At 42.0% G+C, this 12,545-nt stretch overlaps 1 protein-coding gene across 2 annotated transcripts in view; it reads right to left on the bottom strand.

Annotated features, from left to right (window-relative positions):
- Ogt (O-linked N-acetylglucosamine (GlcNAc) transferase) overlaps positions 1-12,545 on the bottom strand; it is a 44,731-nt gene that overhangs the window by 9,321 nt on the left and 22,865 nt on the right. For both annotated transcript variants that reach the window (XM_052733942.1, XM_052733951.1), the window contains exons 7-18: positions 10,837-11,032; positions 10,452-10,592; positions 9,847-9,947; positions 6,995-7,148; positions 6,810-6,911; positions 6,288-6,467; positions 4,441-4,599; positions 4,239-4,328; positions 1,750-1,875; positions 1,069-1,239; positions 842-958; positions 576-746 (exon numbers count right to left, since the gene is read on the bottom strand). In XM_052733942.1, coding sequence (XP_052589902.1) covers positions 576-746; positions 842-958; positions 1,069-1,239; positions 1,750-1,875; positions 4,239-4,328; positions 4,441-4,599; positions 6,288-6,467; positions 6,810-6,911; positions 6,995-7,148; positions 9,847-9,947; positions 10,452-10,592; positions 10,837-11,032 — 1,708 coding nt within the window. The remainder of the gene's footprint in view (positions 1-575; positions 747-841; positions 959-1,068; positions 1,240-1,749; positions 1,876-4,238; positions 4,329-4,440; positions 4,600-6,287; positions 6,468-6,809; positions 6,912-6,994; positions 7,149-9,846; positions 9,948-10,451; positions 10,593-10,836; positions 11,033-12,545) is intronic.

The following is a 12,545-nucleotide window of genomic DNA, read 5'->3' as shown; positions in this document are numbered from 1 at the left end:
TCCTACAGAAGCACGGGAGACAAGTACCAATGAGTATGGAAGGAGAGACTAGAGATTAGTTAGTACAGGAACTGGTTCCTCTAAGAACTATCTGAACTGAAAGGCTGTGCAGGATTTGGCCAGGAAATTGTTGAGTTTACAGAGGCAAAACACCACATGGCACCTACAGGTAAGAAGAATAAAGGCAGACAGGCAAAACCAAGGCATTGGGGCACATTAGGCGCTCACTAAGGAACCTGATGGCTGAAGCCAGATGACTTCTAAGACCAGACAACTACAAAAGAGCCAGTTTTCAAGGAGCTCATTTCCTCCTCTATAAAACAGAGTGGTTCGGGGCTGCAGAGATGGCTCAGCGGTTAGGAGCACTGGATGCTCTTCCAGAGGGCCTGGGTTCAATTCCCAGCACCCAAATGGCAACTCACAACTGTCTGTAACTCCCAGGATCCAACATCCTCACACAGACACACATGCAGGCAAAACACCAAGATATAGAAAATAAAAATGAATACATTTAGAAAACAAAACACAGCGTGGCTGTAAGAGAAAGGAAACGATGCGTGTACGGTCTTCTCCACCTGTGTAGTGGCCAGTCCATTGCTAATACTGAATCCATTAATGGTTATCTGAATCTGTCCTCTGTTGATCATCTCAATGACTGCTTCTGCAATCGTATTCATGGGAATGACAGGCATATTGAGAGCCGTGTTACTGGTGTCTGCATTGTCACCTCCATCGGGACATTTCATCTGAAGAAACAAAAGCATCAATGAAATAAAACGCATTCTAAGCAAACCTCACAAATTTAGTTCATTTTAATGACAAATGCTGACTAGGTTCTGACCTTGACAATCTTCACATCTGGTAGACTATCAAGAAATGCTTTGAGATCGATGCCATTCAGAACTATCCGGTTGTCATAAATGTGCCCATTGGATTTAAAATCAATGACTGCTTTTTTCTATTGGAAAAAAAAGTTTCAGATATGCCTTTCAGGGTACATATGAACAATAATAAGGGGAACATGAACACAGTTCTCTGAATTCCCCCATAGAGTTGTTTTCTGCCTACCTTCAGGTGAGGGAACATATTAGCATGATCACCAATAAAAAAAGTATGGGGCATGTAAGCCAGTTTCTCAGAATACTGCTCTGCAACTTCAGCTGGGGAAGTTTCCTGATCAGTGATGATATAATCCATGAACAGTGCACCACTAGTCCCAGGGTATCCCAGCCACATTGCCTAAAAAAACAATCAGACCAAAACCTAAGAACTTGCATCCATCTGCTAACTTACCAAGTTACTGCAGGGTTGTTTTTTTGTTTTGTTTTGTTTTGTTTTGTTTGTGTGTGTGTGTGTGTGTGTGTGTGTATCATTTCACAAGTTTTTCAAAAGATCTTCATCAAACGGCTCTCAAATCATATATGTAAATAAACAAATACTGGAGGCTGACTTCTTTAGCCAAGAGCAATCCAGCAGCCTTTCAGCCTAACCTTCTAAGTGGTAAGGTATTCTTCAAATATATAAGACAAAGAGCTATTTAAGTAAAACCATGAAATGCTTGTCTCCACTGACATTTTACCTATAGGCACTAGGTCTACACCCAAAAATCCATCCTCATGTATTCCAAGAACACTATTAAAATCAAGAATGTCTATCCTGTTGTTTTCAAGGGCAGTTAGTCAGATGGAGGAAAACCAAAAACCACTGTCTTTTTAGTCCAATAAACATTGTGAATGACTATTCTCTCACCTGAATAGGAGCTGGCCTGAGAGCAAAGAGCTCATTTCGAGCACCCTTGGTATACCCATTCATATTTACAAGGATGTGAATTCCATCCTGGTGGATGCGGTCAGCTGCTTTTCCATTGCACGGAATCTATGGAATAGACAGTAAGAAGTATGTAGAATCTCAAGATTAATTCAATTTGTTTTCATGACATTAGACAGAATTCAGACCTAGATGCAAAGGAGATGGGAAAGCTGGGTACAGTGGCTCACTCTTGTAATCCCAGCACTTGGGAGGTGGAAGCAGGAAGATGAGGAGTTAAACACCAGTCTCAGCTACATGAGACCCTGTCTCAAACAAGCAAAGCAGACAGGAGATGAGAACCACGTCAATGAACTAAGTTAATGGAGGCAACACAGGGTTTAGCACCACTATAATAGCATCAAAGCCTTACATTAATGGAAAAGCAGACTTTCCTTCTAGATTGGATGGATTAGTAACAGGGTTACAGAAAGGAGCTAGTATTTGAAATGAGCCTTCAAAGATGAACAAGAGGCCAAGCACATTATTAAAGCCTTTTGAGTTTGCATTCAGTCAGAGCTAAATACTTAGACTCTATCTCAATCTCTCAATCTCTCAATCAATCAATCAATCAATCACACAACAATTACGAAGAGTTTGACACACTATAATCTCAACGGGAAATGGTATAAACAGAAGACTAGAGATGAGTCAGTAAGAGTGCTTGCTATGCAAGCGAGAGGACCCAAGTCTGGAATCCATCATCCACAGAAAAAGCTAGATGTGGCCACACACGTGCACCTGGAACCTCAGGTCCATGGAGTTACAGACAGGAGGATGAGCCAGGTTCCGTGAGAGACCCAGTCTTGAGAAAATAAGACCAAGAGTGGTAGAGCAAGATCTCCACTCTTGGCTAGGTGTGGTGGCTCATGCCTTTAATCCCACAACTTGGGGGCAGAGGCAGGTAGATCTCTGTGAGTTGGAAGCCAATCTGGTCTACAGAGTGAGTTTAGGTGATTGACCTCCAGAACAGCCAGGGTTATGTAGAGAAGATACCCTGTCTCAAAAACAAACAAACCAACCAACCCAAAGATATACACTCTGAACCTGCAGGTACACCTACATGTACACACATCACACATTCATATATACATGTACCACATGCCAAAAATGGAAAAACCTAGGGGGACATGTGCCTATAATCCTAGCACCTGAAGACTAGACTAACTACCTAGTGAGATCCTATCACAAAAAAGGCGTGCAGGGTTAGAAAGCTGGCTTGGTGGTCAAGAGCACGGGTTACTCTTGAAGGACTACATGGAGAACTCAGCACCCACATGGTGGTTAACAACCATCTGTAATTCCAATTCCAGGGCATCCAAGTCCTTCTGACCTCCAAAAGGATCAGGCGCATACATGATATACATGCATGGTGCATGTATACACAAGCATAACACTCATACAAATAAATCTATCAAAACAAAAATGTAAGCCAGGCAGTAGTGGCTCAGGCCTTTAATCCCAGCACTCGGGAGGCAGAAGCAGGAGGATCTCTGTAAATTCCAGGACAGCCACATGGCTGTTACACAGAGAAACCCTGTCTCAGAAAACCAAAAACGAAAAATACTGAAGGGGAAGAGGAGGCATTGTGGCGCATGTCTTTGGTCCCAGCACTCAGGGGGACAGAGGCAGATGGATCTCTGAGTTCAAGGTCAGCCTGGTCTACAGAGTGAATTCCAGGACAGCCAGGGCTACACAGAGAAACCCTGTCTGGAAAAAAAAATCAAAAAAATAAATTAAAAAAAAAAAGTATCTTGTCTCGAGTGCAGGCTCAATGTCCAATAAAGTTATACATCGGTTATATCACATTTCTATTTTATGTACAACTTAAAAGTCATGCCAAATATAAATGTAAATGACCAAGGAAATAAGAGCAAACTGCCCATATACAGTTGTTCCTGTTTAATACCGGCCATCAAAAACTACCATCTAGCCGGGCGGTGGTGGCGCACGCCTTTAATCCCAGCACTCGGGAGGCAGAGCCAGGCGGATCTCTGTGAGTTCGAGGCCAGCCTGGACTACCAAGTGAGTTCCAGGACAGGCGCAAAGCTACACAGAGAAACCCTGTCTCGAAAAACCAAAAAAAAAAAAAAAACTACCATCTTACAAACATGAGGTTTAACTCCTCACACACACACACACACACACACACACACACACACACACAAATTCTGTTATCGATAGTTTTTTTTTTTTTCAAATTTACTCAAAATTGAAAAATTGGCGAGCTAAAGGTACTTGCTGAGGACCCGCGTTTGCTCCCAGCACCCATGTAACACCCCCTGTAACTCCAAGTCTGGGAAATCTGACACCCTCTTCTGGCCTCCTTGGGCACATGTCCTCGTACATGCACATACCCACATACCATACCAAATACATACCCTGAAGTATGAAATCATAAAATCTAAAAAAAGGATCAGTGTGTTGCCTACCTGAGAGAGATCAATGAAATGATTGGCTTCTGCCATCACCTTCACTCGGAAGTTTGTGCCGTCATCTGGGCTCAGGGCATAGCAGAACACCTGAAAGGCAAGAGGACGGTGTACTTAATAACCTCGGCGCCAACCTTCTCAAGATAGTGGGCTTAATAGCAAAGATGACAGACTAAAGCCACCAAAACCTCTCTCTTCTTACCTCAAATTTGTCAGGATTGTGCATGCCTGGAATAGACTGCATAAGGTGAGAAGTAGGATGATTCCCAAAGTCAGAGCTCACATATCCCACACGCAATCGTCCATCACTGAGCTTCAAGTCTTTTGGATGTTCATATGGTGGTTTATGAAGGACATTAATCTACCGACAGAATACAATGTTCATTAGTAAGTCACGCCATGTATAAGTTTTTATCTAAAAATAAACAGATAACAGGGACTGGTGATGTAACTCAATTGGTAGTGTGCTTTGTCTTCCTTGTATGAAGCCCTAAGGGTTCCATCCCCAGAACTACATAAAAAGCAGACATGATGGTGCTCATCGTTGATCCCAACCATCAGGTGAGACAGAGATCTTTGAGTTTGAAGCCAGACTGGTCTATGCAGACTTACAGGCCAGCCAGTGTGACACAGCGAGACAAAACAAAACAAACAACAAAAAATAACAGACATTGGTGCACTCCTGTGATCCCTGCAACTGGGAGGGGGAAGCATAAAGGATCAAGGTTCAAGGTCATCCTCAGCTACACAGAGAGTTTAAGGCCAACCTGGTATACATGAGATCTGTCTCAAAAAAATTAAGTAAAATAAATCAAGATAGAAATATAAAATCATGCCGGGTGGCGGTGGCACACGCCTTTAATCCCAGCACTCGGGAGGCAGAGCCAGGTGGATCTCTGTGAGTTCGAGGCCAGCCTGGTCTACAGAGCAAGATCCAGGAAAGGCACAAAGCTACACAGAGAAACCCTGTCTCGAAAAACCAAAAAAAAAAAAAGTGTGTGTGTATGTGTGTGTGTGTGTGTATATATATATAAAAATCATATAAAGACATAATTATGAAAAACTCTGGACAGCAACCTTCATTTCATTTAATTCATGTGGCCAGTTTGATGGCACCTTAAAAGGTCAGCAGTTATGTGATGGCCGGTTGCACAGTGCTCATGCTTCATACCTGATCTGTTCTGAGGCCTATGAAATAGCCTGAACAGACTCAAACTTCTAGATGAAGAAAAGTGCATAGAGTATATATCATAATTTAGAGAATTCTGCAGAGAAGCATTTTTGTGTTAAAAAAAAGATAATAAGCCGGGCGGTGGTGGCGCACGCCTTTAATCCCAGCACTCGGGAGGCAGAGCCAGGCGGATCTCTGTGAGTTCGAGGCCAGCCTGGGCTACCAAGTGAGTCCCAGGAAAGGCGCAAAGCTACACAGAGAAACCCTGTCTCGAAAAAACCAAAAAAAAAAAATAAATAAATAAAAAAAAATAAAAAAAAGATAATAAAAATTTTTTTAAAAAAATAAATTTTAATCTACCACTGTATCCAAACTCTTATCAACCCATGTTCTAATTCTCAAAGTTGAGTATATAATACCGTAATACACTCTATTTAAACACCAGTGGGGCTTTCTGTTATTGTTGCCTTTAGTTTCCGTTCTAGATGTTCTTATTTGGTTTTGGGGCATGAGCTTGCTATGTAGCCCAGACTGGCCTCAATTACCCATTCTCTGTCTGAGAATGTGTGAGATTACAGAAGTACTGGGATTATAGGTTTGCACCACCATGCTTAACTTGGTTTGTACCTTAAGGAAAAGAGTACCATTAACTGGTTCGAATTAGAAATCCTAGTCTCCATCCTTTGGAGTGAAGGGAGTTCAGCTGAAGACAGGACATGGGAAGAGCACCTTTTGTGTAGCTAAGAAAGTTTCAGTTCTCAACTTGGGGGATGCGGACCACATGCCAGTTGGGAAAGCCATACCGTATATTTGATCTATGCAATGGTTTTATTTATCTGCATTTTAGTTGATAATGGAAAAATTAAAGCAAGAGTCACCTTATCCAAGCAGAGATTCCCATGTCTCTCTGCAATAGCCTTCCTGAAGCCATGAGAAAGAGGGTACAGCATACTATGATGAGGATGCACAGAGGGCAGTCTATTCTTCTCTAGCTGCTCAGCTACGATACTAACCAATTTCTTCATTCGCTCATCATAGTCTGTCCAATCACAGACAATCTAGAGGAAGCAAAAAGAAATTATCACCCAGAAAACCTACCCAAGGATTTATTTTACAAGTATTTGACTTCCTAATACAGTATTAGATAACCTACTAAAAACACAGTATTGGGGCTGGCTCAGTGAGTAAAGGCACTAGCCTTGCAAGCCAGACAACTGGAGTTCAATGCCTAGGATTGGTGCTGGGGATGTGTTAGGAGAGAAATGACTACTGAAAGCTGCCCTCTGACTTCCACTTGCTAAAAAAACAACAATCTCCAGCCAGGCTTGGATTATTATAGCACATAAAAATTAAAAAGTGGTAACAGTACAGAAAGAAAACCACTGGATTATTTTCTTTACCTGTAGGCAATGAGCCAAGTTACAATAGGCATCAGGAAAGTCAGGCTTCAGTTTCAGAGCTGTGCGGTAAGAAGCTATTGCTTCTGGGATATTCCCTGAATCCTGGAAAGAAAACAAGCTTGTAAGGAGTTTCCTACAATGAAACTTCAGTGCTAAGGTGCCCATGTTAGAAGAAACAGCAGTACCTTGTGAATGGAAGCCAGATTGCTGTGTGCATCTGCAAAGGCAGGATTAATCTGGATGGCACGAGTATAACACTGCAAGGCTCCCTGAACATCCTGCATCTCCTTTAGAGTGTTTCCCATATTAGAATAAGCATCAGCAAATGTCGGACTGATTCTGAAGGAGAAGACAAGGGGTTGATTATCTCATGGAAAATCTTTGTTGTTATTAAAGTATTTGGGGGAGCAGGGAATGACATGTGGTTTGGTGGTACAGTACTTGCCTACCAAGCATGAAGCCTAGCTTGAATCCCCAGCACCAAAGAGGAAGAGGGAGTCATTATAGCACCTGCCAAATGCCAAACCTTTAACTATTAATAACAATAAATTATTAAATAATCATGAATTATTTAATAGTTGGTACTCAGCAGTTAAGAGCTCTTACTGTTCTTCCAGAACCTGAGTTCTGTTTCTAGCAACAATGTCCAGCTCCAGGGGATCCACACTTTCTTCTGGATTCTGAAGGCATTTTATACACATAGTTAAAAGTAAAATAAACCTAATCCCAGTACTCGGGAAGCAGAGACAGGTGGATCTCTGAGTTCAAGGCCAGCCTGGTCTACAGAGCAAGCCACAGGACAGCCAGGGCTACACAGAGAAACCCTATCTCAAAAAACAACAAACTACCCCACCCCACCCCCAGAAAAAAAACAAACACAACAAAAAAAGTAAAACAAATCATTTTTAAAGATGACAATAAAATTTTTAAAATACCAGTGAGATAGCTCAGCAGGTAAAGGTACCTGCAATCAAGCCTGACAACATGGGTTCAATCCCTAGAACCTATATATGAAACCATAAGTTGCCCTCTGACCTCCACATGGGCACCACAGTATATGCCCACATTCCCTCCATGCACACAAAATAAATAAAATATAATTTAAAAAAAATGAAAGCAGGAGCCAGGCAGTGGTGAAGCAAGCTTTTAATCCCAGCACTTAGGAAGCAGAGGCAGGTGAATCTCTGAGTTTGAGGCCAGCCTAGTCTACAGAGAGTGAGTTCCAGGACAGCTAGGGCTGTTACACAGAGAAACCCTGTCTCAAAAAACTAAAGAAAGAAAAAAAAAAGCAAGAAAGCAGAAAGGAAGCAAGAAACCCTGTCTTGAAAAAACTAAAAACAAGTATAAGTAAGTAAACAAATAAGTAACAAAGGGCTGGTCTTCCAGAGGACCTGAGTTTGGTTCCCAGAACCTAACATAGGGCAGCTCACAACCACCTTTACTACAGCTCCAGGGGATCTAATGCCCTCTTCTGGTCTCTGATGTAGGCATCTACATGCACTACGTATAACATACACAGACAAAGAATTTTAAATGATTTTTATTTATTTATTTATTTATTATGTATACAGTGTTCTGTCTGCACATATCCCTGCAGGCCAGAAGAGGGTACCAGATCTCATTACAGATGGTTGTGAGCCACCATGTGGTTGCTGGGAATTGAACTCAGGACCTTTGGAAGAGCAAGCAGTGCTCTTAACCTCTGAGCTATCTCTCCAGCCCTTTAAATGATTTTTTAAATTAAAGAAGCCAGGCATGGAGGCACAGGCCTTTAATCCCAGGACCTGGGAAGCAGAAGCAGGTGGATTTCTTTGAGTTCAAGGCCAGCCTGGTCTACAGAATGAGTTCCAGGACAGTCAAGGCTACACCAAGAAATGCTGTCTCAAATCAAAAAGTTTGAAATAAATATTGTTCATTTTAAAAATTATTTTAGTATTTTTGTGTATAGATGTTTTGCCCACATGTATGGCTAGGCATACCATGTGCATGCCTAGCACTCTTGAAAGCTGTAAGAGGGCAGATTCACTGGCACTAGATTTACAGATGGTTGTGAGCCACCACATGGGTACTGAGAATTCAACCCAGGTACTTTGAAAGAGCAGCCAGTGCTCTCAAATCCCTGAGCCATCTCTCCAGTCTCTAAATTTTGTTTTAGACAGGGTCTTACCATGTAAACACTGGCTGGCCTGGCTCTTTTGCTATGTAGACCAGGTTGGCCTCAAACTCACAGAAATCCACCTACATCTGCCTCCTGAATGCCAGGATTAAAGCATGTGCCACCATACTCAGCCTTTAAAAAATAGAGATGCCAGGCAGTGGTGGCACATGCCTTTAATCCCAGCATTTGGGAGGCAGAGACAGGAAGATCTGAGTTCAAGGCCAGCCTGGTTTACAGAGTGAGTTCCAAGATAGACAGGGCTACACACAAAAAAAAAGTCTCAAAAAAACAAAAGGAAGAGAAGAGATGCTGAAGTGGAAGGGGGCAAGCCCATGAAGCCTCAACCCTACACAAAGAACTACAGGCCTCTAAGGAAAGCTGAGAGCAGGAGAAATCGTCTTCTATAGGGAAGAGAACAAGTGGTTATCCGATACCAAATGGTCAGCCCTGCAAATACGCATCTGGGGAACATTATACATATTGAGCAAATTATATTTAGAGACATATCTGCATATAAATACATATACATATATGCAAGTCACAACAATTCATAGAAGAGGCCATGAATTTGAGAGCAAGGAGAGGTATACGGGAGGGTTTTTGTTTTTTTGTGGGGTGTTTTTGTTTTTGTTTTTGTTTTTTGTTTTTTGAGACAGGGTTTCTCTGTGTAGCTTTGCACCTTTTCCTGGAACTCACTCTGTAGCCCAGGTTGGCCTCGAACTCACAGAGATCCACCTGGCTCTGCCTCCTGAGTGCTGGGATTAAAGGCGTGCGCCACCACCGCCCAGCTATGGGAGGGTTTTGCAAGGAAGGGAAGGGGAAAAGATATATTATAATCTCAAAATTGAAAATAGAAAAAGGCAGCTATGAATTTCTTACCTTATGGCTTCCTTATAATGCATCAATGCTTCCTGCAGCTTGCCCTGTTGTTGCAGTACACTTGCTAAATTGGAATGTGCAGCAGCAAACTCTGGGAAGACCTACAGAGTCACGATTACAGATGACATTAAATAGGAGAAAGAATCTCCCAATTACCTCCCACAACTCTGAGAGCTTCACAACGTACCTTAACTTCTCTCCACCTTTTCCAAGTTTACTTTCTTCGGGTCTAGTAGCTTAAATTCTACTGCTTCCTCCATTTTATACCTATCTTCATTTCAAACGTGAGGTAGGCCTCTCTTCCCGTTACTCATACTGAGTAATGCAGCCTCTTTTCTAAACTCCTACCACACCGACCAACCACTAGACACTGACCTCAGTTCTTCATTGTAGGAGCTTTACTCAGCTTACTAGTCATTAGCTTTGTACAGATCTCATCTATGCATAAAATAACGAATGCAATGTAGGGATGTCTTGCTTGTCATAGGCCCTTACATAGATAATGAATGATTCTCTTTAAAAAAGGTGAATGGCAGGCAAACTTAATCGCTTTCCCTCTACTGTCACACAGGCTAGACACCCAGCCACAGCAGCATTCAACATACTTCTAATGCTTTGCGATATAGACGGACCGCCTCTTCAATATTGCCCTGTTCCCGTTTGATATTGGCGAGGTTATTCAAAGAGTCTGCATGGGTAGGACACAGACGAAGAGCTGTGTTATAACAATCTTCTGCTTCAGCAACCTAGAAAATAAAACAAACCGTTCAGATACTACAAAGAATCAGAGGAACCACTGCTGTTCTAGTAATTTAAGTAACTGCATCACTGAGCCTAGTGGCTGGTAATATACCACAAAATGGATACTTTTCAGTATTCTTCCCATCAAAAACTCCAAAGAAAACCAATATAACCATCTCAAAACAACATGTACAATGAAGACTTTTCTACCACATAACAAAGAAATAAAAATAGACAGAAAATCCTTACACTGCCCTTCTCTTTGAGAGCATTTGCTAGGTTGCAATAAGCATCTGGGAAATGTGGCTGCAGTTCTATAGCTCGCCTGTAGGTATCGATGGCCAGGTCTATTAGGCCTTGCTCATAGTACACACAAGCCAGGTTGCCATGCACCACCGCGTGATTTGGGCTCAAACTTAAGGCACGAAGATAAGCTGCCACAGCTCTGTGAGAAAAACAAAAATAAACATACATATACACAAAATGCAACTAATATTAAATTTATCATTATTCTAAGTGTGTTTATGACGTGTACAGGTTGGCATAGACTAAGGTACACAAGTGGAAGCCAGAAGACAACTTTGTGAAGTTGGTTCTCTCCTTCCATTACTGGTTCCAGGGATCAAACCCAGGTCATTAGGATTGCATGCCAGGCACTTTTATCTGCTGAACCATCTCACCTGCCCAAAATCCAACTAACTTGAATGTACAGTATTTTGTTCCAATTAACACCAGACATAACTATAAAAAAAAGTCAATTAATTTTAACTAATGACAATTTATGATATATTTTACTGAATACCAATATCTCACCTATATAAAATGTACTTTTTGTAGTACTAAGAACTGAACCTAGGGCCTCATGCATGCTAATCAAGGGCTCTACCACTGAGCAATATCCTCAGCCCTGCACTTTTATTTTGGAGTGTGTGGTTTGGTTTGGTTTTTGAGACAAGACTTTACTCTGTAGCTTAGGCTGGTCTCAAAGTCTGAGCAAGACCTTCTTCCTTGGCCTCTCAAGTGCTGGTATTATAGGTGTAAACAACTAAACCCAGGCCCTGTTATGTTTTTTTAAGATAGGATCTTGCTCTATAGTCCAGCCTGGGCTTGAACTCACAGCAAGCCTTCTGCTTCAGACTCCCAAGTGCCAGGCTATAGAACATTTTCATAGGAAAAGTTGTCGATTCCCACTCCAGAAGTATGTTTTCCTTTGACAACAAAAGTTAAAAGTCAAGGGCTGGAGAGATAGATAGCTCAGAGGATAAGAGCACTGGTCACTCTTCCAGAGGACTCTAGTTTTAATCCTAGACCCCACATGGCAGTTACCAGCCATCTGTAATCCAGATTTGATGCCCTCTTCTGGCTTCCTCACAGAGTTCCCATATATATATGCATGTGGGCAAAACACCCACCCACATCAAATTAAAAAGTCCTGGGGCTGGGAAGCTGCTCAGTGGTTAAAGTGCTTGGAGTGTAATTATGAGGACCTGAGTTTGGCTCCCTGCACCCATCTAACAAGCTAGGCATGGCCATGGACATCCATGGAGCCTCAGTACCAGGAGGAGGGGCTGTGACAGGAGGGTCCCTGAGACTGACTGACTGCAAACCTAGCCAAAAATGAGAGAGACTGCCTCAACAGCATAAGGTGGAAGAGGGAAAGGATTGAGAAGGACACCCAGTGTCCTCTTCTGGACTCCCATGTGCTGTCCACCTGCACACATGGGTGCATACAGCCCGTCTCACCAACACACACACACACACACACACACACACACACACACACACACACACACGATTAGAAAAGCAGTTTCTTAAACAAAAAAGTTAAGTCAAGTTTTTGTTGTTCTTTTTTTTTTAAGAAATTTTCTGTTCATTTTACATACCAAAAAAAGTCAAGTTTTACTTAGCTTTCTGAATCAGATCAAAAGAACAAATTTAGTCCAAAAGGTTAATATTTT

Source organism: Peromyscus californicus, unplaced genomic scaffold, assembly GCF_007827085.1.
Source record: "Peromyscus californicus insignis strain IS unplaced genomic scaffold, ASM782708v3 Scaffold_10__1_contigs__length_136768540, whole genome shotgun sequence".
Taxonomy (NCBI): Eukaryota; Metazoa; Chordata; class Mammalia; order Rodentia; family Cricetidae; genus Peromyscus; species Peromyscus californicus.
The sequence above is the reverse complement of the archived record's forward strand: the minus strand, read 5'-3'. Positions and strand labels throughout refer to the sequence as shown.